Source organism: Coregonus clupeaformis, chromosome 10 (genome assembly GCF_020615455.1).
Source record: "Coregonus clupeaformis isolate EN_2021a chromosome 10, ASM2061545v1, whole genome shotgun sequence".
Taxonomy (NCBI): domain Eukaryota; kingdom Metazoa; phylum Chordata; class Actinopteri; order Salmoniformes; family Salmonidae; genus Coregonus; species Coregonus clupeaformis.
In genome coordinates, this window is record NC_059201.1 from 889927 (window position 1) to 912827 (window position 22901).

General features: G+C 46.1%; 1 protein-coding gene across 2 annotated transcripts in view; it reads left to right on the forward strand.

Annotated features, from left to right (window-relative positions):
- Window positions 1-22901, forward strand: part of LOC121574693 (zeta-sarcoglycan) — a 270473-nt gene that overhangs the window by 211219 nt on the left and 36353 nt on the right. For both annotated transcript variants that reach the window (XM_045222803.1, XM_045222802.1), the window contains exons 5-6: window positions 5456-5578; window positions 10202-10274. In XM_045222803.1, coding sequence (XP_045078738.1) covers window positions 5456-5578; window positions 10202-10274 — 196 coding nt within the window. The remainder of the gene's footprint in view (window positions 1-5455; window positions 5579-10201; window positions 10275-22901) is intronic.

Consider the following 22901-nt stretch of genomic DNA (forward strand, 5'->3'; position numbering starts at 1 on the left):
TTGACTTTTCATTTGTATAAGTGCATTCTGGGTAATGAATGGCTTTCTCACTTTGCGAGAAGATTTCATTATGACTGTGGCAGCAGTGGCAGTAGACCGGGGACACTGGCAACGAGGGCCAAAATGCATTTTGGGGAAAGACAGCGCATAAGGGCGTATGTGACTGTGAGAGTGTGTGGTGTGTGTGTGTGTGTGTGTGTGTGTGACAATGACATCACAGGGACCACTCTCACCCACCACGCTGCCAAGTTTAGAAGTGACTTTCACCGTCCATCCAAACTCTCCATCCAAAACACTCCTTTTATAGCATTTACCGACTTTCCTCTCCTTGTCTCTTTCCTAGAAGAAATGGACTTCAAACCTTAAGCTGGCGAACTCCCCTATGACTTTGTAATGAGCTTCTAAACTTCGGGCTTCATTTATCCCCCGTTATCTTCTCCTGCTCAGTAATTATTTTCCCTTTTATCTCTCCCCTAATTTCTTTGTCCAGCTGCTGTGTCATGTGGAATGGACTAAGGCATGGGTTGGAGTGGGAGATGTTCTGTGATTAACCACACAAGAGTTTGGGGTAAAGAGATAGAATGAGGCACTCTGATTGGATCCCCGCTCTGTCACCCATTCTTAGCGTCCAAAAGGAACAGATGTTGAAAGCACTACATCCTATTTTGGTATTTGCTCTTGCTTGCAATGAAGCAATTTGGTATGTACTCAAAGTCCAACTTTCCCTTGAGTCATTCTGGGTAAGAGGCAGCTGACAATAATATGAATTCTACATTTGATCACGTTTGCTGTGCCTGTACGGGGCATAGAGCCATCTTTCCCTATAGCTATGACCACCGACAGTTTGCAACTGTTCTTTACAGGTGGCATGTAAAAGATGATGAACTAGCAGTGCAAATGCTTTGTGATGCGAGATCATTCTCAATGAGAGCATATTTGCTATAGGTATATTGGGACATATGTTAGAATAGAGTCTGTCCATTTTATGAAGGAAATTCTTATTTTGCTTTGTTCCCAACAATGTCATGCCGGTTATTGATGTGTGTACAGATGACACCGCATGCCTCTGTGTTTACAGATAGTTATAAAGAGTGCGTGATTAAATCAACCTTTACCACCGTTTCATCTTTGCCTCCTTCGTCTCCCTGACTACAAAGATTCTCCTGATTAATGCGCTGGATGAAAACACACTTTTTTCCCTCTCTCCCCGCGCTCTTTATTAATGAGTGTAATCAAATTTAGATACATAATTTGTGTATCGTTGTCCTTAAATCATGTACAGATTTTCTAACCTCGGGGAAAAGTTGCTGCGCGCTGCAGTTTTCTGACTTCTTCATTTCACGGCTCTTTTGCTTTTCAAAAAGCACCTTCAAAGAGTCGAAAGGTCTTCTTCCAGGAGACTCTGCTCTCTGAGTGATTCCAGCACTTCAAAAGAGACCAGCGATGACCTCGTTGTTTCGGAGAGTTGCATCACCTTCTTCAGTGTTTACTTTTGAAAAGTCCAAATTAATTCTGCATTTTTCAGCCCTCGTTCAAAGTCAAAGGGGCCGTGCCGTGACTTATCCGTGGCCAACTAACTCGACAAGTTCAAAACTTTAGCTGTTTACTTCAGACTTTATATTTTGACAGGCCAAAATGACTCCAGACTTTGTCCCTCTTCTTTGTATTTGACAGGTCAAAATGGCACCAAACAGGGATTGCCCCTTCCCTCTTCGTGGTCCTCCCCAAACCCCCAAACTGTCCGCGTTCCAGACTGACTACAAAGCAGTCATCTGCTGTCTCATGACGCCTGGATCTTTAACATATTCACTATCCACATTATATGCGATAGCAATCTGATGCCTGACAGTCATTGACGTGGCACGCAACCTTTGGTTGATACAATGCCACGTCTGCGATTTAGTCAGCCTGGAACCCTGCCACAGTTTTTTGATTCTGACTCCCCTTTAACAAGTGACGTTTCCTGCATGTTCAATATCACCACAGAGCATCATCCTTCATCCTTCTATAATCACGGGAAAATCTGTATCAATTAATGATCTCGGGCAGCTCGTTTATAACGCCCTGTTGTCATTAATCTTCTGAGGTGCAAAAGTTTCAGACGACAGTCCAGACCGAATGTCTCCTCGGTGGAGTCTGCCGCTGTCAATTTGGATTTAACTACTTATTTTCACCGGCTGTGGCTAAGTGGCAATGTCCTTGTCTTCTCCAAAGTGTTCCAAAGTGCCCTAACAAGCCATCCTGTGAAGTGTTGTGAGTGTAAACTCCGTTCTGGAGTGTTTTCTTTGACATTCAGCAGCCCTCTTACATTACATTTACAGTTATTATGGTTATTTAGCAGACACTCATCCAGAGTGACTTACAGCTAGGTGCATTCATCTTACGGTAGCTAGGTGAGATAACCACTTATCACGGTCTTACGCCACATACCGCTGACGTTTTTGATGGTGAGGACACACGGAGCTGTCAGCCAGAGTCAGTTAGCGCTGCTTTCGCCTTTCAGACGAGCACCGTGATGTTTAAATTTGTAAGAGAGCATCCTAAATGTACCACACTAAAGTGGACGTTTTTCTTAAACTGAAGTCATGTACCTCAGAGCCAAAGAAAAAAACTTGCCTAGACCTAAATCAATCACGGGCATGAAAACATGTCATGTTCATCAAGTATTAACAGCAGCTTAACGGCTGGTTGTAGAATCCTATTATCTTTCCTGCGTGGTGTTGTTGTTGTTGTTGTTGTTGTTGCTCTGTTTGTGTGAATAGGAGTAATTCCCCTGTGGTTGTATCTGGGGGACTGGAGGAGGTGTTGATGATTTTTGGAGCTTGTCTAAGTGGAAGTCTATGGGATCTGAAGGAGGGTTGAATGTTGAGGTTGTTGATGCCGGACGCTGTTGATGCTGAGCACTGTTGTTGCCATGTTGCAAATGTAATCAGAGTCAAACTATATTACATCTCTATCTCAAAGTCAAACTGTAATGTGGAAATTAAATGAGGGGCGGAGCAGAATGGAACAGAACGGCGCCCAGACAAGATTGAAGAGGGGATGAATGCTTCCCGCTGCGACTCGACGCCTTGGTCACTGCCGCATTTACACATTTCTTAAAGCATCTAGTGATTTATTCACAACCGTGGCGTCTAAGTGTGTCGTCGGACCCCCGAGAGCAACGCCTGCCACCCCACATGTCACGCCACTATCCCCTTCCTTAATGCACCCCCCTACGCCTGCAATTCCCCTTCTCTAGGAGAGAGAGAGAGAGAGAGAGAGAGGGAGACAGACCGAATTGTTTTGATGTAGTCTGTGGCGATGCCACGGCTATTTATTTCTGGTTCCCAGTTTGTCTCTCTCGCTCTCTCTCTTTCTCTCTCTCTCTCGCTTTCTCTCTCTCTCTCACTTTCTCTCGCTCTTTCTCTTTCTCTCTCTCTATCTCCCACTCTTTCCATCCTTTATTTTCCCTCCATCCCTTTGATTTGTCTGTGTCTGCTTGCATCATATCCGTACCATTGCCAGCAGGCAGAGCAGGAGCAGGAGTGAATCCAGGCACAGCATATGAATAAGGGCCCCTGAGAAACCCATCATAGTAAGATTCGGTCAAGTGGGGATTAATCAAATGAGCGCATAAATTAACACTTTTCTTAATTGAGGACTCCTGTCGTTATCGGCATCCATCGGAATTAGGTCGGCTTTATCTGCGGGAGTGGGGTAGTATTAATCTCCAATCGTCATCATTTTTCAGAGTTTTTTCTTTTAATCAAAGTGCCTCGTAGAAAATGAGTTGTCAAACTCTGCCAACCACTTATAGGAGTCTGCATGAGGAGGATTTGAATTGCATACATGATGGATTTTTTTTTTAAACACCAGAGGAAAGAAAGAAAGAAACCACGTCTGCTTCTTCTTCATTGGTGGGCAGATTGACGCCGAACTTTGTTCGATTTCTCAAGATCAATTTCAAGAGACTATAATTGCCCCGATACTAATTGTTATCAGAAATGTATCACCGCTGGGTAACAGCCCACAGTGTCTTTTTATTGCAAACTATTTCCAATCCTTTCATCCTCATTGGAACAATTATTTTCATTAGTACGAATCAATGAAGATGGAACAGAAAAAAAAGTGCCATTTAAAAAGCATAAAAACAAGTCTCGGAATCCAGAAACACATTAAAAAGAGAACCTGAGAAGTAAAGAAGCAAAAAATAGTACTAAAAAAAGCAGCAAGCACAGCAGGATAGGTTTCACTGTCCGATGTGTTTAAGGGCTGGAGAGGAAGCGGCCATTTTCTTTGCCTTATCAGCTGGAAGATAATCCCGGATTGATCACCACTAATAAAGTCTTATTATGACTGACATGGCGCTCTGGGATCCTAGTTGACAGATGGAATGGCTGAAGAGCACAGCTCAGAGCAGCAAGCAGTAGACCTGCTGGAAACCTACAATATATACAGGCTTTTACCTCAGCTCAGCAAGACTTAAGGCCAAATGAAAAGATGTGGAGGAGGTGATAGCTATGTATTTTTAACCTTTGACATGGCTATGCAAGACAAGCTATGGCTCTTGGTTGTAGACCAAGGCTTTTCTGCCTCAAGTCTTAATAATAAACAAAAGTGAAATAAACAATCAGAAATGAACAGTAAACATTACACTGACAAGTTTCAAAGGAATAGACACATTTCAAATGTCATATTATGGCTATGTACAGTGTTGTAATGATGTGCAAATGTCCTTATTCTGTCTCACATATCAGCCCTCAGGTAAACACCTGCAATAGAAGCAGTGGTTAGAATGTGAGGTGTGATATGTCATGGTTTGTGTGTTGTATGACATTGACCTAATAAAGGGGATTTTTTATTATCTGTCTCTCTCTCTCTCTCTCTCTCTCTCTCTCTCCCTCTCTCTCTCTCTCTCTCTCTCTCTCTCTCTCTCTCTCTCTCTCTCTCTCTCTCTCTCTCTCTCTCTCTCTCTCTCTCTCTCTTTCTCTCTCTCTCTCTCAATTCAATTCAATTTCAATTCAATTCAATTTAAGGGCTTTATTGGCATGGGAAACGTATGTTAACATTGCCAAAGCAAGTGAAGTAGATAGTAAACAAAAGTGAAATAAACAATAAATATTAACAGTAAACATTACACAGAAGTAACATTACACAGAATAAACACATTTCAAATGTCATTATGTATATATATATATAGTGTTGTAACAATGTGCAAATAGTTAAAGTACAAATGAGAAAATAAATAAACATAAATATGGGTTGTATTTACAATGGTGTTTGTTCTTCACTGGTTGCCCTTTTCTTGTGCCCCCCTCTCTCTCTCTCTCTCTCTCTCTCTCTCTCTCTCTCTCTCTCTCTCTCTCTCTCTCTCTCTCTCTCTCTCTCTCTCTCTCTCTCTCTCTCTCTCTCTCTCTCTCTCTCTCTCTCTCTCTCTCTCTCTCTCTCTCTCTCTCTCTCTCTCTCTCTCTAGGCTCGGAGATGGTGGAGGCCCAGTGTCAGAGGTTCGAGGTCAGGAGTCCTGACGGGGAGCGGGTGCTCTTTTCCGCTGACGAGAAAGAGATCAGCATCGGCACTGAGAAACTGAGGGTGACAGGTAACACACATCACACACACACACACACACACACACACACACACACACACACACACACACACACACACACACACACACACACACACACACACACACACACACACACACACACACACACACACACACACACACACACACACACACACACACACACACACACACACACACACACACACACACACACACACACACACACACACACACACACACACACACACACACACACACACACACACACACACACACACACACACACACACACACACACACACACACACAGAGGGCGGCAGGTAGCCAAGCGGTTAGAGTGTTTGGCCAGTAACCGAAAGGTTACTAGTTTGAATCCCCGAGTTGACAAGGTGAAAAATGTGTTAATGTGCCCTCGAGCAAGGCACCTGACCCTAATTGCTCGCTCTACAACACATTTCAAATTCACACAGGCATACTAATATACACTTGTACATGTTTGAACTAGGACAAATATAAGCACCCCCCAAATTATTATGATTAAAGGTCCTGTGTTGTATATATATTTTCGTAAATTAGTTAATAAACCAATAAGAAAGAGAGTTCCAAACCTCTCTGCCAATAACAGCTAGTTTACAGTTTCCCCCTCCCCACAGACCACTCCCAGACAGTCCTAGCTAAATTCTTGCTTGAGACATTGCTCTTTATTTCTTTTTGACCATTTTAATTTCATTTTTACTCATAAATAGTTTATATTGAGATAAAAAACGGCTGCATTGGACCTTTAATTATTACACACACGTAGACCTGCGGGTCCTGACAGAGATCATTGCTACAGCAGTCAGCATTTTTCATCTGCGGTTGGGAGCAGGGGGTTAGACAGACGACTTTGGGATGAAAATATTTGTTGTTGTCCTGGAGATGATTTGGAAAGCTGTCGTCTTTCTGCTTCGTATGCGTCAGCCTACCTATTGAAAGTGCATATATGTCTCATTATTCACACGCTCAGAATTTGCTGATTCAAGTTAAGTAGCCTCTCCTCTCCTAGTTGGACATGCACCTAGTACCTATATGTGTGGCTTTACTGAAATAGAGTAGGCTGCCTATGCATTAACGGAGAACCAAGTAGTAGTTATCTTTTCGAGGAAATTAAATCAAATATGATTAGACTATAGTTTAGTACAACGTCTTTAAATCCTTATTGATTATGGAAAGAAGTGGAGGGCGCTCAACCAACGTGAGTCGAGGTGCAATCAAAAAATTTGATCATCATTTAAAAGGAAAAAGAGAAATGTGCACGTGGGTTACCATGGTGAGAGAGCGTTGAACCATTTCATTTTCAATAAATATTGATTACCTGTTTATTTCTCTCGGCCTGCAAATCGTACTCCTAAAGGGTAGGCTAAATCATATATGCAAAACGTAGCTCGAGAGAAAGTGCAAGTATCCTCGCTCATCATTCTTGCTGCTTCAAGTTCAGTAGCGATACGTGCGAGATCAGATGCGCGTGTGGTCTCAATTAAATAGAGTAGGCTATAACCTATGCATGGGTGGAGAAGCACGGGGCAGTTCTCTTTCCAAGGAAATGTACTTCCTAAAAAGGATTAGGCTATAGTTTACTTAATTTCTTTAGAAATAAATATTGATCGCCCATATTTGTAGGCTATAAAATGTAGCTCAAGAGAAAGTGCAAGTCTCTCCGACTCTGCTCTCTTCAAACTACTTCTAGCCTATTTGCTGATATAGCAGAGTTATACCGATAGCCTAATATAATGGGCCACTTGAGAATCTCTGGTAATTTAACCTATTTCTTAGGTTATTTTTGCGCATTTTGATATTGCCTATAGGGAGAAAGATTGTTGAGTCCATGCCTGGCAAGTGAGCTGTGTCACATACGCCTAAAATAATATTGCGGGACTGCAGTTGGGTTTGATGCAGTTTGAGGTACAGTTATATGTTAAATGCAGGGCAGTTGGGTGGCTTTACCCAGTCTAAAGGGCTCCATTTACAGATCAGTGCTCCTATAGCAAACAGATAGATTGTGATGGTGCTAAGGGCCTGTGTGCAGCAATGCACAGCGACTGCTAGTGAGTGGGTCGACTGCTAGTGCATGTGGCCTACATGCAGACACCAGTTTAGATAGAGAGACAGGGAGGGAGAGAGAGAGAAAGGGAGATAGAGGGATGGAAGAGAGAATTAAGAGAGAGAGAGGGAGAAAAGGAAGAGAGAGAGAGAGAAAGAATGAAAAAGAAAGAGGGAGAGAGAGAGAGAGAAAAATGGGAGAGAGAGTGAGAAGGAGAGTGAGAGAGAAGGAAAGATTAAAAGAGAAAAATCACATCCCTCACTCTGTTTGCTTTTCTGGCGCAGCGGTCTCTCTCTCGTTAAACGAAGACGGCGGGGAGGTCAAGTGAAAGCAGTCGGGGGTTGCGGGCGAACAGACACCCGTCCTCCATCCTCCTCCTTTTTCCCCCTCTGTAATTGGACAGATCTGTCCATTACAAAGCCAGGAAAGAAAGAAAGGGGGGGGTGGGTAAAGTGGCTGCAAGGTGATGGATGTTGTATTTCGTCGCTCACGTCCGGAGAATGAAAGAATGGAGGGAGGAAGGAGGGAGGGATGGATGGAAGATGGACAGAGGAGCCCAGTGAACAGGAGATAATAGGGGTTAGGCCTGAGCAAATGAGAGACACTCGGCGTAGAGGAAGGCTGTGGAGGGAAATCGTCAGAATCTCGACTCGACTAGCACTGCCTGGCCACAGGGGAAAACTGGTGTTCATGTATCTGCACCATGCTAGAACATCTCTCATACTATTTCTGTTTAGTGTGGAGCGACATGATGTCATTGACTTGTGTTCTAACATGGGCTACTTAGACTGATATCATTTTTCTTTAGATGGATGACACGCATTTCTATTCTATTTTCTATTATTATCTGCATTGTCGGGAAACTGTACTGTTTTACACCTGTTGTATGTTGGGCACGTGGCGAATAAAGTTTGAAACCTTTTAAACTTAACTTGAAACATACACTGAGTGTACAAAACATAAGGAACTCCTGCATTCTTCAAGGCAAAACTGCTCCAGCTCCTTCAAGTTGGATAGGTTCCGCTGGTGTACAGAAATCTTTAAGTCATACCACAGATTCTCAATTGGATTGAGGTCTGGGCTTTGACTAGGCCATTCCAAGACATTTAAATGTTTCCCCTTTTAACCACTCAAGTGTTGCTTTAGCAGTATGCTTAGGGTCATTGTCCTGCTGGAAGGTGAACCTCCGTCCCAGTCTCAAATCTCTGGAAGACTGAAACATGTTTCCCTCAAGAATTTCCCTGGATTTAGCGCCATCCATCATTCCTTCAATTCTGACCAGTTTCCCAGTCCCTGCCGATGATAGACATCCCTGTTGCCACCACCATGCTTCACTGTGGGGATGGTGTTCTCAGGGTGATGAGAGGTGTTGGGTTTGTGCCAGACATAGCGTTTTCCTTGATGGACAAAAAGCTACATTTTAGTCTCATCTGACCAGAGTACCTTCTTCCATATATTTGGGGAGTCTCCCACATGCCTTTTGGCGAGCACCAAATGTGTTTGCTTATCTTTTTCTTTAAGCAATGGCTTTTTTTCTGGCCACTCTTCTGTAAAGCCCAGCTCTGTGGAGTGTACGGCTTAAAGTGGTCCTATGGACAAATACTCCAATCTCCGCTGTGGAGCTTTGCAGCTCCTTCAGGGTTATCTTTGGTCTCTTTGTTGCATCTCTAATTAATGCCCTCCTTGCCTGGTCCATGAGTTTTGGTGGGCGGCCCTCTCTTGGCAGGTTTGTTGTGGTGTCATATTCTTTCCATTTTTTAATAATGGATTTAATGGTGCTCTGTGGGATGTTCAAAGTTTCAGATATTTTTTTATAGCCCAACCCTGATCTGTACTTCTCCACAACTTTGTCCCTGACCTGTTTGGAGAGCTCCTTGGTCATCATGGTGCCGCTTGCTTGGTGGTGCCCCTTGCTTAGTGGTGTTGCAGACTCTGGGGCCTTTCAGAACAGGTGTACATATACTGAGATCATGTGACAGATCATGTGACAGATCAGATTGCACACAGGTGGACTTTATTTAACTAATTATGTGACTTCTGAAGGTAATTGGTTGCACCAGATCTTATTTAGGGGCTTCATAGCAAAGGGGGTGAATGCATATGCACACACCACTTTTCCGTTATTTATTTTTTAGAATTTTCTGAAACAAGTTATTTTTTTCATTTCACTTCACCAATTTGGACTATTTTGTGTATGTCCATTACATGAAATCCAAATAAAAATCCATTCAAATTAGAGGTTGTAATGCAACAAAATAGGAAAAACGCCAAGGGGGAAGAATATTTTTGCAAGGCACTGTATGTAGTTCAAATCATATCAAAAACATATGAAGTTCATTCCTTATCAAGTACAAATCAAGTTTGTTACATATCAAATAACATATCGGCAGCCCACAGACTAGCCTAATACTAACACATCACAGGAATGTTTGAGGCTGGTTGCTGTATTGGATTGCTGTTGGTTTTGATGTCATTGGCAGGTTGTGTCTTTCTATTGTGTTTTTATTGTATTTTTTTTGTCTTTCTATTGACTTTCTATTGTCTTTCTATTGTCTTTCTATTGTCTTTCTCAGGGAACGAAGGCATCGTCTTCGGACATTCAGTGGAGACGTCCCACATCAGAGCAGAACCTTTCCAGGATCTCAAGTATGCATTCTGGGAACACACACACACACACAAACGGACATACACACACACACACACATGGACACACTCACAAATGGACACACACACACACACACATGCAGATCGATGGACACACACGATCACACACATACACACACACACAAACGGACACACACACACGCAGACGGCTGGACACACACACACACGGACACACACGCAGACGGCTGGACACACACACACACGGACACACACACTGACTCACTCATTCACTGTATTTTGAAGATACGCCAAAGTAATTAAAAGAAAGGGAGAGTGTGTGGGAGAGTGTGTGGGGAGAGTGTGTGGGGAGAGTGTGTGGGAGAGTGTGTGGGGAGAGTGTGTGAGGGAGAGTGTGTGAGGGAGAGTGTGTGTGGAAGAGTGTGTGAGGGACAGTGTGTGAGGGAGAGTGTGTGAGGGAGAGTGTGTGTAGGAGAGTGTGTGTGGGTGTGTGTGTGTTATGTGTGTGTGTGTGTGTGTTGTGTGTGTGTGTGTGTGTGTTATGTGTGTGTGTGTGTGTGTGTGTGTGTGTGTGTGTGTGTGTGTGTGTGTGTGTGTGTGTGTGTGTGTGTGTTATGTGTGTGTGTCCATACCTGTGTATTATAGCTCTTCACTTCACTTTATAAAACCCATCGGCCTTGGAGGCGTGGTCATCCTGATGTGAGCGTAGAGAGAGTAGTGTGGTGCAGTTACACGGCTCTTTAAGAGGGCAGTCATGGCCAGGTTGCTCCTCTATACACTCCCCAGTCATCTACATTAAACCCAGGAAAGGATCAGGTGAGATGCTTTATACAGGGTCAGCTAGTGACCAAGGGCACACTACATCGACCCTCTCGATCAATGGCTGATGGATGGAATGGATCGAATGAACCAGGGCCTGTATTCATAAAGCATCTCAGACACAGGAGGTTGGTGGCACCTTAATTAGGGAGGACGGGCTCCAGGTAATGACTGGAGCAGAATAACTGTAATGGTATCAAATATATCAAACACATGGTTTGATGCCATTCCATTCACTCTGTTCCATACCCTCAGCAGCCTCCACTGGTCTCAGAGTAGGGTTTCTAGGGTCAGTTTAGTCTTTTAGATCGTCATGAATAACATTACATGGAGAAGGGGGACCTGATCCTAGATCAGCGCTAGCATCAACAACCCCCCTTTCCATGTAATCATTACGATCTAAAAGGATCCAGGATCAGAAATCTCTTATTTTATATCTATTTTGTTATTGTATACAAGGCAGAACGGATCCCTGAAATAGCGACATGTATAAAGGCGTATACAGTGTTTCCCTTACTGTTGTACAGGCGGGCTTGCCTAAAAAGAGTTTGGTTTCTATTGTTTTCAACTGACAATGTTGTTGCCAGAGGGCCTGGATGTTGCCTTGGGAGCATCTCGCCTCACGCAGCCTTCTGGGTACAGACTTCTAGTGTCATCCTCCTCTTCATTCAGTACAGCTGTATACTCTTCATGTGAATCCATTCAACACAGTTTGATGGCAGAGGTATTTGATCGCTGGTCTCTCATCAGCCAATCAAATCTCACCGATTCTCTAACTCTCGCCTCATTGGCCGACAGCCGCATGGACGTCACAACGGGCTGCCGGCCGTAACACTTACATCCTCTTTATTAAACTGTCGAGCAACTCCGTAGCAGTGACTGTATTATACGTCATAGCAATAATCCTTTAAGACGATAGCCTATAGGGCCCTGTGGGCTAGCTAGCGTAGCGGTAAGTAAATGTGTGGATTAGCAGAGAGATGGACAGAAAGGCTAGCGTAGCGGTAGCGTTAGCAAACAGCGCAGTATGTAAATGTGTGGATTAGCAGAGAGACAGACAGACAGGCTAGCGTAGCGGTATCGTTAGCATACAGTGCAGTAAGTAGTTGTGTGGATTAGTGGAGAGAGAGAGAGACAGACGTGTATGATGGAGAGCTAATGGGCGGTTTCCAGTCACCTATGAACTGCTTTTATGCAAATGTTGCAGGCTCATTTGCATATTGTCAGGGCAGATTAAGTTCTGGGGAGAGAAAGGGACCGATGGGCCTGGATTGGACTGGAGGAGTGAAGTGGAGAGTGGAGGGGAGTGGAGTGGAGGAAGGGACTGAGGGAGGAAGGGATTGATGGGCATGGATTGGACTGGAGGAGTGAAGTGGAGTGGAGTGGAGTGGAGGGGAGTGGAGGGAGGGACTGAGGGAGGAAGGGATTGATAGAGGGAGGGAAGGAGGGACTGATGTAGGGAGAGGGAGGGAGGGAGGGAGGGAGGGAGGGAGGGAGGGAGGGAGGGGTATGTTTTAGGGTTCATATTCTTATACCTTCTCCGTCCGCCTCCCAAATGCACCCTATTCCTAACATACTTGCTATATAGGGAATAGGATGCCTTTTGTGCCCATTCCTCTGTCTGTAATAGATATTATATCTGGTGTTGGTTGGGAAGTCTCTTTTTAATTCCTCCTGATTTCTCTCCGTCTAAAACCACAAGACACCAGGTAGTTGCTGCACACACACACACACACACACATTTTAACACAGACAGCACACACTGTTCTCTCTGTTCTTCTCACCAAGCACGAACACTATGAAACAGGAGCTCTCCTACCGCATTAAAGCAAATTGCTCTCTCTTTCTCTCCTCTCCTCTCCTCTCCTCTCTCTCTCTCTCTCTCTCTCTCTCTCTCTCTCTCTTTCTCTCCTCTCTCTCTCTCTCTCTCTCTCTCTCTCTCTCTCTCTCTCTCTCTCTCTCTCTCTCTCTTTCTCTCCTCTCTCTCTCTCTCTCTCTCTCTTTCTCTCCTCTCTCTCTCTCTCTCTCTCTCTCTCTCTCTCTCGCTCGCTCTCTCTCTCTCTCTCTCTCTCTCTCTCTTTTTTCTCTCTCTCTCTCTCTCTCTCTCTCGCTCTCTCTCTCTCTCTCTCTCTCTCTCTCTCTCTCTCTCTCTCTCTCTCTCTCTCTCTCTCTCTCTCTCTCTCTCTCTCTCTCTGACACACACACACAACTACCCCCCCTTACACACACACAGGCGCACACACACAGAATGCATGACACGCATTAATCATTTCAGAGTGGCATTCTCATTTCACCCCTTACCTCTGAGTGAACTGAAAAAATGTGCATTTTTGACTGACCGGCTGTGGCCTTTCTCTCTGCTCTGCGTCGGGGGTTAATTCAGTATTACACGCTTTACATATTTCACTCCCTCGTCTCTCACTCATTAATTGTTCGGTAGAACGGAAACATAGGAATGAATCAAATTCATGTCTCTACCTTTTATAGTCGTTTAATATAAGTGTATTCATTAGGACGTGTACTTAACAGGCGATCGAGGTGAATCGCTGCTAATTAGCTGGACCAGGAGTTTTTTCTCTATTTTTTTGATTCGGTATCACTTTTTGTACTTTTGGGCCGAGGTCGTTTGTCCCCTCCCCCCCTTTCTTTCTCTTCCCCCTTTCTCTTTAAAAGTACCCGATTTTGCAGTTAAAGTAAATGAAACATGTAATGACTTGATGGAGTCTATTTGAGGCTAATGATGTATGTTATGGTTTAACAGAGATAGTGTTAGATGGCACCCTCTAAAATACAAATTAACATAGACTACATCCCAAATGGCACCTGACACCCTATTTAGTGCACTACCTTTGACCAGAGGCCTATGGGCTCTAGTCAAAAGTAGGGCACTCATGGGAATAGTGTGCCATTTGAGAAGCAGACAAGCCTACGCAGCAGGATAGCCAAGCCAATAGTTAAAGAGACTCTTTCAGAAGTTTGGACACAATTTGCTAGACGGGGATCCCAGGAAGACTTGGATAAAGTGAGTTCCTTTTGATTAACCCCAGACCCTGTCCCTAGAACACCCCATTGCAACGTTTGCATGTTGGTCCCACTTAACACCAAATCCTTTCTCCTACATCACATATGAACAACTAAAAAGTAGATGGATTGTGTCTATTGTCCTCTGTGGATTGTGTCCATTGTCCCAAATGGCACCATATTCCCTTTGTAGTGCACTACTTCTAGCAGGGCTCATAGGGATCAGATCAAAATTAGTGCACTACATTGTGAATAGAGTGTCATTTGGGACGCACCCATTATTTAGATCCGTGGCTGTTCGTCAGTGAATTGTGGGCATTGGTCCCTTGTGTCATCCCTCACCTCCTTTTTCTCTGTCCTTATATATCCCGTCATCCCTCCAGCCTGTGACCCTGTGATGGGGTTGTCATGGAGAGCGCTCCCTCTGCACTGCGATTGGCCCAGGGCTGTTGCCGTGGACGCGGCCCCACTAATAACGAGATAATTGCGTTGTTGTCTCCCTCAACAGGTCCACAGTGGGATACCTGAGCTAGAGAGAGAGAGAGAGAGAGAGAGAGAATGAGCTAACATTGGCTCCATAGTCAGATGAGCATTGATCAAGCTGTTGGAAGTCGACACGTAGCTTACGTCCCAAATTACACCCTTTTCTCAACATAGTGCACTACTTTTGACCGGAGCCCTATGGGCCCTGTTTAGAAGTTGTGCACTATATAGGGAATAGGGGGCCATTTGGGACGAAGCCATAGAGTTTACAGAGGTCCAGACTAAACTAAAGCCTCATCCAAAGAACTACAGAGGAACAGGTCCAGTCGATATCCTCTCCCCTCGCTATACCCCCTTACCCCTCTACCACCCTACCCCCGGTCACAGAGGAACCCCTCGAGACTCCAACCCCACTCAGAGTCAAGGGAATTAGGAGAGATCTTCCCCACACATCCCCCTTCCCTCCAAAGCCACAGTGCAGTAGAATGATGCTCCTGAAGCAAAGTTCAAAGTTGGCTCTTTGAGAAAGTTTTTCTGAAGTGAACTTGGCTCTTTGGGAAAGTTTCTCTGAAGTGAACTTAGCTCTTTAAGAAAGTTTCTCTGAAGTGAACTTGGCTCTTTGGGAAAGTTTCTCTGAAGTGAACTTGGCTCTTTGGGAAAGTTTCTCGGAAGTTAACTAGGCTCTTTGGTAAAGTTTCTCAGAAGTTTGACTGAAAGTAGGGAAAAGTTTATTTGAGGTTTGGCTCGAAACGGAAGTTGGTTCTGTGGGAAGATTGACGATTCGCTTCACTTTTATGCCCATTTTAATAATAATGTCCATCGGATTAGGTGGGTGGGAAGTTAATGAAAATCCTTGGCTAAGGTCAACACGGCCTGCGCTGTCTTTCTTTAGTATGTGGGCTATGTACAGGAACAACCATATGGGTCTTTTATGACAAAAACCAAAGCGCCTTTTATTCATTATCAGGCAGATTTACAAGGACATTGAGCAACAAGGACATTCTCCACTATCCTCTTCCATCAACGATTAATTAGTTACACTGGAAGAGGTATTACAGGCACAGGAAACAGGGTTGGGTTAAGGAAATAATTTGGTGTGTGTGCATGCATTGCGTGTACCAGCCTCTATATATAGTTGTGTGTCTGTGAGTCATTGTGAACCCACCCAGAGGTTATGCTGCTCTTTGGCCTGGTTGCTGACATGTTGATTTTGCATCAGGCTGGACCCCCAGGCCTCTTATAGCAGATGGAGAGCCGGGTGCGAGCCTCTCGCTCATCTCAGCTTGGTTCTGTTGGATCAGCAAACAGCCCGGACAATAGACTAACAATGCATACGTCATCACAATAGGATTCCGTCAACCCTACACATTGATCTAGGACCAGTTTTGCATTCCTACTCCCTAGTAGGTAAAGTAACTGTCCAGTGAAAATCTCACTGTTAACTCATACCCAAATAATGTTGTTGACTTGTACTATAGTTGTATTTGTGGCCAAAGCATACATTAGAAGAAAAAACACCACTTAAAAACCACTTTAAAAAAGCTCAGTTGCTGAACTGGCCAATCAGCTGTTTACTTGTCATTAATATTTTTTATGACCTGTATACGCTCACACCATTCTGTTGTTGGGGTACGCTCACACCATTCAAACACATAAAAGCTGCTTTTTAACGTACTTAATAATTTTGGAAGGAAAACTATTTCACTCATATTGTAATTAATTATAAGTCATATTTCATAGAAATCTGGAAACACTGGACAGTTACTTTAAGGTTTGGATGTGGAGAGAGGAAACTGATCCCAGATCTGTCAGTAGCTGAGTGTAGATGCGGTGAGGAAATCAAGCGCAGGAAACACGGGCGTTCGTCAACAGACTTTAGTTAACAAAATGCAGGACCAAACAGGCGAACAGCCAACCCAACCGGGAGGCAAAATACAAATTACGCACAACACACACAGTGCGTAAAATGAAGATAGCGCACACAGTGCGGACTCTCGGAAAACAACAAACACGAGAGTAATACAAAAAGAGCAACAGCTTGACAATAAACAATACCACATAACACCTGCCCCCACACACGAAAACTAAATAGGCAACCAAATCAAACACTAACAAGGGACAGGTGTACAAACAGACAAAACCAAACAAACATGAAACATCGAACGGTGGCAGCTAGTACTCCGGGGACGACGACCGCCGAAGCCTGCCCGAACAAGGAGGAGGAGCAGCCTCGGCCGAAACCGTGACAGTACCCCCCCCCCTTGACGCGCGGCTCCAGCCGTGCGCCGATCCCGGCCTCGGGGACGACCAGGACGACGCGGAGCAGGGCGCGTAGGATGACCCCGATGGAACTCGGTCCGCAGGGACAGGTCTAATATGTCCCTCCTCGGCACCCAGCACCGCTCCTCCGGGCCGTACCCCTCCCACTCCACGAGATATTGGAGACCCCCATCCAGCGTCTCGAATCAAGGATGGACCTCACAGTGTACGCGGAGCCCCTCGATGTCCAACGGGGGCGGAGGAGTCTCTTCTATCTCATAGTCCTGGAGTGGACCAGCTACCACCGGCCTGAGGAGAGACACATGGAACGAGGGGTTAATATTCCTGTAATCAATAGGCAGTTCTAACCTGTAACACACCTCGTTCAACCTCCTCAGGACTTTGAATGGCCCCACAAACCGCCGACCCAGCTTCCGGCAGGGCAGGCGGAGGGGCAGGTTTCTGGTCGAGAGCCAGACTCGATCTCCAGGTGCGTACACAGGCCCCTCACTGCGGTGGAGATCGGCGCTCGTCTTATGCCGACGGATGGCCCGCTGCAGATGAACGTGGGCAGCGTTCCATGTCTCCTCCGAGCGCCGCACCCACTCATCCACCGCAGGGGCCTCGATCTGGCTCTCGTGCCAAGGTGCCAGAACCGGCTGGTACCCTAACACACACTGGAAAGGGGTTAGTTGGGTGGAGGAGTGGCGGAGAGAGTTCTGTGCCATCTCGGCCCACGAAACGTATCTCGCCCACTCCTCCGGCCGGCCCTGGCAATAAGACCTCAGAAACCTACCCACATCCTGGTTGACACGTTCAACCTGCCCATAACTCTCCGGGTGGTAACCCGAGGTAAGGCTCACAGAAACCCCCAACCGTTCCATAAACGCTCTCCACACTCTGGAGGTGAACTGGGGGCCTCGATCAGACACTATATCCTCGGGTACCCCGTAATGCCGGAAGACATGGGTAAACAGAGCCTCAGCGGTATGTAGGGCAGTAGGGAGACCCGGCATGGGAAGGAGACGACAGGCCTTCGAGAACCGATCCACAACGACCAGGATGGTAGTATTCCCCTGTGAGGGGGGAAGGTCTGTAACAAAATCCACCGAGAGGTGGGACCAGGGTCGTTGTGGAACGGGCAGGGGTTGTAGCTTACCCCTGGGCAAATGTCTGGGCGCCTTACACTGGGCACACACCGAACAGGAGGAGACATAAATCCTCACATCCCTGGCTAACGTTGGCCACCAGTACTTAGTGCTAAGGCAGTGAACTGTCCGGCCGATACCTGGATGTCCAGAGGAGGGGGACGTATGAGCCCAATAAATGAGGCGATCGCGTACCTCGAGCGGAACGTACGTCCGACCCACTGGACACTGTGGAGGACTTGGGTCGGTGCGTAACGCCCGCTCGATCTCTGCATCGACCTCCCATACCACCGGTGCAACCAGACAAGACTTTGGTAGTATGGGAGTGGGCTCAACGGACCTCTCCTCCGTGTCATACCGCCGAGACAGGGCATCTGCCTTCCCGTTCTGGGACCCAGGGATGTAAGTGATTTTAAACACAAACCGGGCTAGAAACATAGTCCAGCGGGCCTGGCGAGGATTTAGTCTCCTAGCTGCCCGGATGTATTCCAGGTTACGGTGGTCAGTCAAAATGAGGAAAGGGTGTTGAGCCCCCTCAAGCCAATGCCTCCACACCTTTAGGGCCTGTACCACGGCTAACAGCTCCCTGTCCCCTACGTCATAATTCCGCTCCGCCGGACTGAGCTTCTTAGAATAAAAAGCACAGGGGCGGAGTTTAGGTGGTGTGCCAGACCGTTGTGAGAGAACGGCCCCAATACCGGCCTCGGACGCGTCTACCTCTACCTGGAATGGTAAAGCGGGATCCGGATGCGCCAACACCGGCGCCGAGGTAAACAGGTCCTTCAGTCTCCCAAAAGCCCTGTCCGCCTCAGCTGACCACCGCAAGCGCACGGACCCCCCTTCAACAGAGACGTTATGGGAGCTGCCACCTGTCCAAAACCCCGGATAAACCTCCGGTAGTAATTCGCAAAACCCAAGAACTGTTGCACCTCTTTCACAGTGGTTGGGGTTTGCCAATCTACGCACAGCTGACACCCGGTCAACCTCCATCTTCACCCCTGACGCAGACAACTGATAACCCAAAAAGGAGACCGACTTCTGAAAGAACAGACATTTCTCTGCCTTGACATATAGGTCATGCTCCAACAGCCTCCTCAACACTCGGCGCACCAGGGCTACATGCTCTGCTCGGGTAGAACTGTACACCAGAATATCGTCTATGTACACGACTACTCCCTGCCCCTGCATGTCCCGGAAAATCTCATCGACGAAGGATTGGAAGACTGAGGGAGCATTCATTAACCCATATGGCATGACGAGATACTCGTAATGACCGGAGGTCGTGCTAAACGCTGTCTTCCATTCATCGCCCTCTCTAATGCGCACCAAGTTATATGCGCTCCTGAGATCCAATTTTGTGAAGAACTGAGCACCGTGTAATGATTCCGTCATAGTCGCAATCAGAGGAAGTGGATAGCTGTACTTCACCGTAATCTGATTGAGACCGCGGTAATCAATACACGGGCGCAGACCTCCATCCTTTTTCTTCACAAAAAAGAAGCTTGAGGAAGCGGGTGAAGTGGAGGCCCGTATGTATCCCTGTCTCAGAGACTCGGCGATGTAAGTTTCCATCTTCCTCTCCTCTTGAGACAAGGGATACACATGGCTCCGCGGGAGGGCTGCTCCTAACTGGAGATCTATCGCACAATCCCCCCGTCTATGAGGCGGCAGCTGCGCCGCCCTAGTCTTACTAAACACCAGTGTCAAATCCTCATACTCGGGGGGAATATGCAGTGCAGGCATTAGATTCGGACTTTCCACCGAGGTCGCCCCTATGGAAACACCCAGACACAGCCCCTCACATTGAGCAGACCACCCTTTAAGAGCTTTCTCTCGCCACGAAATAGTAGGGTCATGGGTAATCAACCAGGGACCCCCAGCACCACCGGATACGCAGGAGAGTCAATCAGATAGAGCTGAATCGTCTCCTCATGACCCCCCTGCGCCTCCATCTTAAGGGGCGCTGTCAATCAATCAATCAATTTTATTTTATATAGCCCTTCTTACATCAGCTAATATCTCGAAGTGCTGTACAGAAACCCAGCCTAAAACCCCAAACAGCTAGTAATGCAGGTGTAGAAGCACGGTGGCTAGGAAAAACTCCCTAGAAAGGCAAAACCTAGGAAGAAACCTAGAGAGGAACCAGGCTATGAGGGGTGGCCAGTCCTCTTCTGGCTGTGCCGGGTGGAGATTATAACAGAACCATGCCAAGATGTTCAAAAATGTTCATAAGTGACAAGCATGGTCAAATAATAATCAGGAATAAATCTCAGTTGGCTTTTCATAGCCGATCATTAGAGTTTAAAACAGCAGGTCTGGGACAGGTAGGGGTTCCATAACCGCAGGCAGAACAGTTTAAACTGGAATAGCAGCAAGGCCAGGCGGACTGGGGACAGCAAGGAGTCACCACGGCCGGTAGTCCCGACGTATGGTCCTAGGGCTCAGGTCTCTCAGTTGGCTTTTCATAGCCGATCATTTAGAGTTGAAAACAGCAGGTCTGGGACAGGTAGGGGTTTCGTAGCCGCAGGCAGAACAGTTGAAACTGGAATAGCAGCAAGGCCAGGCGGACTGGGGACAGCAAGGTGTCATCATGCCCGGTAGTCCTGACGTATGGTCCTAGGGCTCAGGTTCTCAGAGAGAAAGAGAGAACGAGAGAATTAGAGAGAGCATACTTAAATTCACACAGGACACTGGATAAGACAGGAGAAGTACTCCAGGTATAACCAACTAACCCCAGCCCCCCGACACATAAACTACTGCAGCATAAATACTGGAGGCTGAGACAGGAGCGGTCCGGAGACACTGTGGCCCCATCCGAAGAAACCCCGGACAGGGCCAAACAGGAAGGATATAACCCCACCCACTCCGCCAAAGCACAGCCCCCGCACCACTAGAGGGATATCCCCAACCACCAACTTACAATCCTGAGACAAGGCCGAGTATAGCCCACAGAGGTCTCCACCACAGCACAAACCAAGGGGGGCGCCAACCCAGACAGGAAGATCACGTCAGTAACTCAACCCACTCAAGTGACGCACCCCTCCCAGGGACGGCATGAAAGAGCACCAGCAAGCCAGTGACTCAGCCCCTGCAACAGGGTTAGAGGCAGAGAACCCCAGTGGAGAGGGGAACCGGCCTGGCAGAGACAGCAAGGGCTGTTCGTTGCTCCAGCCTTTCCGTTCACCTTCACACTCCTGGGCCAGACTACACTCAATCATATGACCTACTGAAGAGATAAGTCTTCAGTAAAGACTTAAAGGTTGAGACCGAGTCTGCGTCTCTCACATGGGTAGGCAGACTGTTCCATAAAAATGGAGATCTATAGGAGAAAGCCCTGCCTCCCGCTGTTTGCTTAGAAATTCTAGGGACAATTAGGAGGCCTGCGTCTTGTGACCGTAGCGTACGTATTGGTATGTACGGCAGGACCAACTCGGAAAGATAGGTAGGAGCAAGCCCATGTAACGCTTTATAGGTTAACAGTAAAACCTTGAAATCAGCCCTTGCCTTAACAGGAAGCCAGTGTAGGGAAGCTAGCACTGGAGTAATATGATCAAATTTCTTGGTTCTAGTCAGGATTCTAGCAGCCGTATTTAGCACTAACTGAAGTTTATTTAGTGCTTTATCCGGGTAGCCGGAAAATAGAGCATTGCAGTAGTCCAATCTAGAAGTAACAAATGCATGGATCAATTTTTCTGCATCATTTTTGGACAGAAAATTTCTGATTTTTGCAATGTTACGTAGATGGAAAAAAGCTGTCCTTGAAACAGTCTTGATATGTTCGTCAAAAGAGAGATCAGGGTCAAGAGTAACGCCTAGGTCCTTCACAGTTTTATTTGAGACGACTTTACAACCATCAAGATTAATTGTCAGATTTAACAGAAGATCTCTTTGTTTCTTGGGACCTAGAACAAGCATCTCTGTTTTGTCCGAGTTTAAAAGTAAAAAGTTTTCAGCCATCCACTTCCTTATGTCTGAAACACAGGCTTCTAGCGAGGGCAATTTTGGGGCTTCACCATGCTTCATTGAAATGTACAGCTGTGTGTCATCCGCATAGCAGTGAAAGTTAACATTATGTTTTCGAATAACATCCCCAAGAGGTAAAATATATAGTGAAAACAATAGTGGTCCTAAAACGGAACCTTGAGGAACACCGAAATGTACAGTTGATTTGTCGGAGGACAGACCATTCACAGAGACAAACTGATATCTTTCCGACAGGTAGGATCTAAACCAGGCCAGAACTTGTCCGTGTAGACCAATTTGGGTTTCCAGTCTCTCCAAAAGAATGTGGTGATCGATGGTGTCAAAGGCAGCACTAAGGTCTAGTAGCACGAGGACAGATGCAGAGCCTCGGTCTGACGCCATTAAAAGGTCATTTACCACCTTCACAAGTGCAGTCTCAGTGCTATGATGGGGTCTAAAACCAGACTGAAGCATTTCGTATACATTGTTTGTCTTCAGAAAGGCAGTGAGTTGCTGCGCAACAGCTTTTTCTAAAATTTTTGAGAGGAATGGAAGATTCGATATAGGCCGATAGTTTTTTATATTTTCCGGGTCAAGGTTTGGCTTTTTCAAGAGAGGCTTTATCACTGCCACTTTTAGTGAGTTTGGTACACATCCGGTGGATAGAGAGCTGTTTATTATGTTCAACATAGGAGGGCCAAGCACAGGAAGCAGCTCCTTCAGCAGTTTAGTAGGAATAGGATCCAGTATGCAGCTTGAAGGTTTAGAGGCCATGATTATTTTCATCATTGTGTCAAGAGATATAGTACTAAAACACTTAAGTGTCTCTCCCGATCCCAGGCCCTCGCAGAGCTGTGCAGATCCAGGACAGCTAAGCCCTGGAGGAATACGCAGATTCAAAGAGGAGTCCGTAATTTGCTTTCTAATGGTCATGATCTTTTCCTCAAAGAAGTTCATG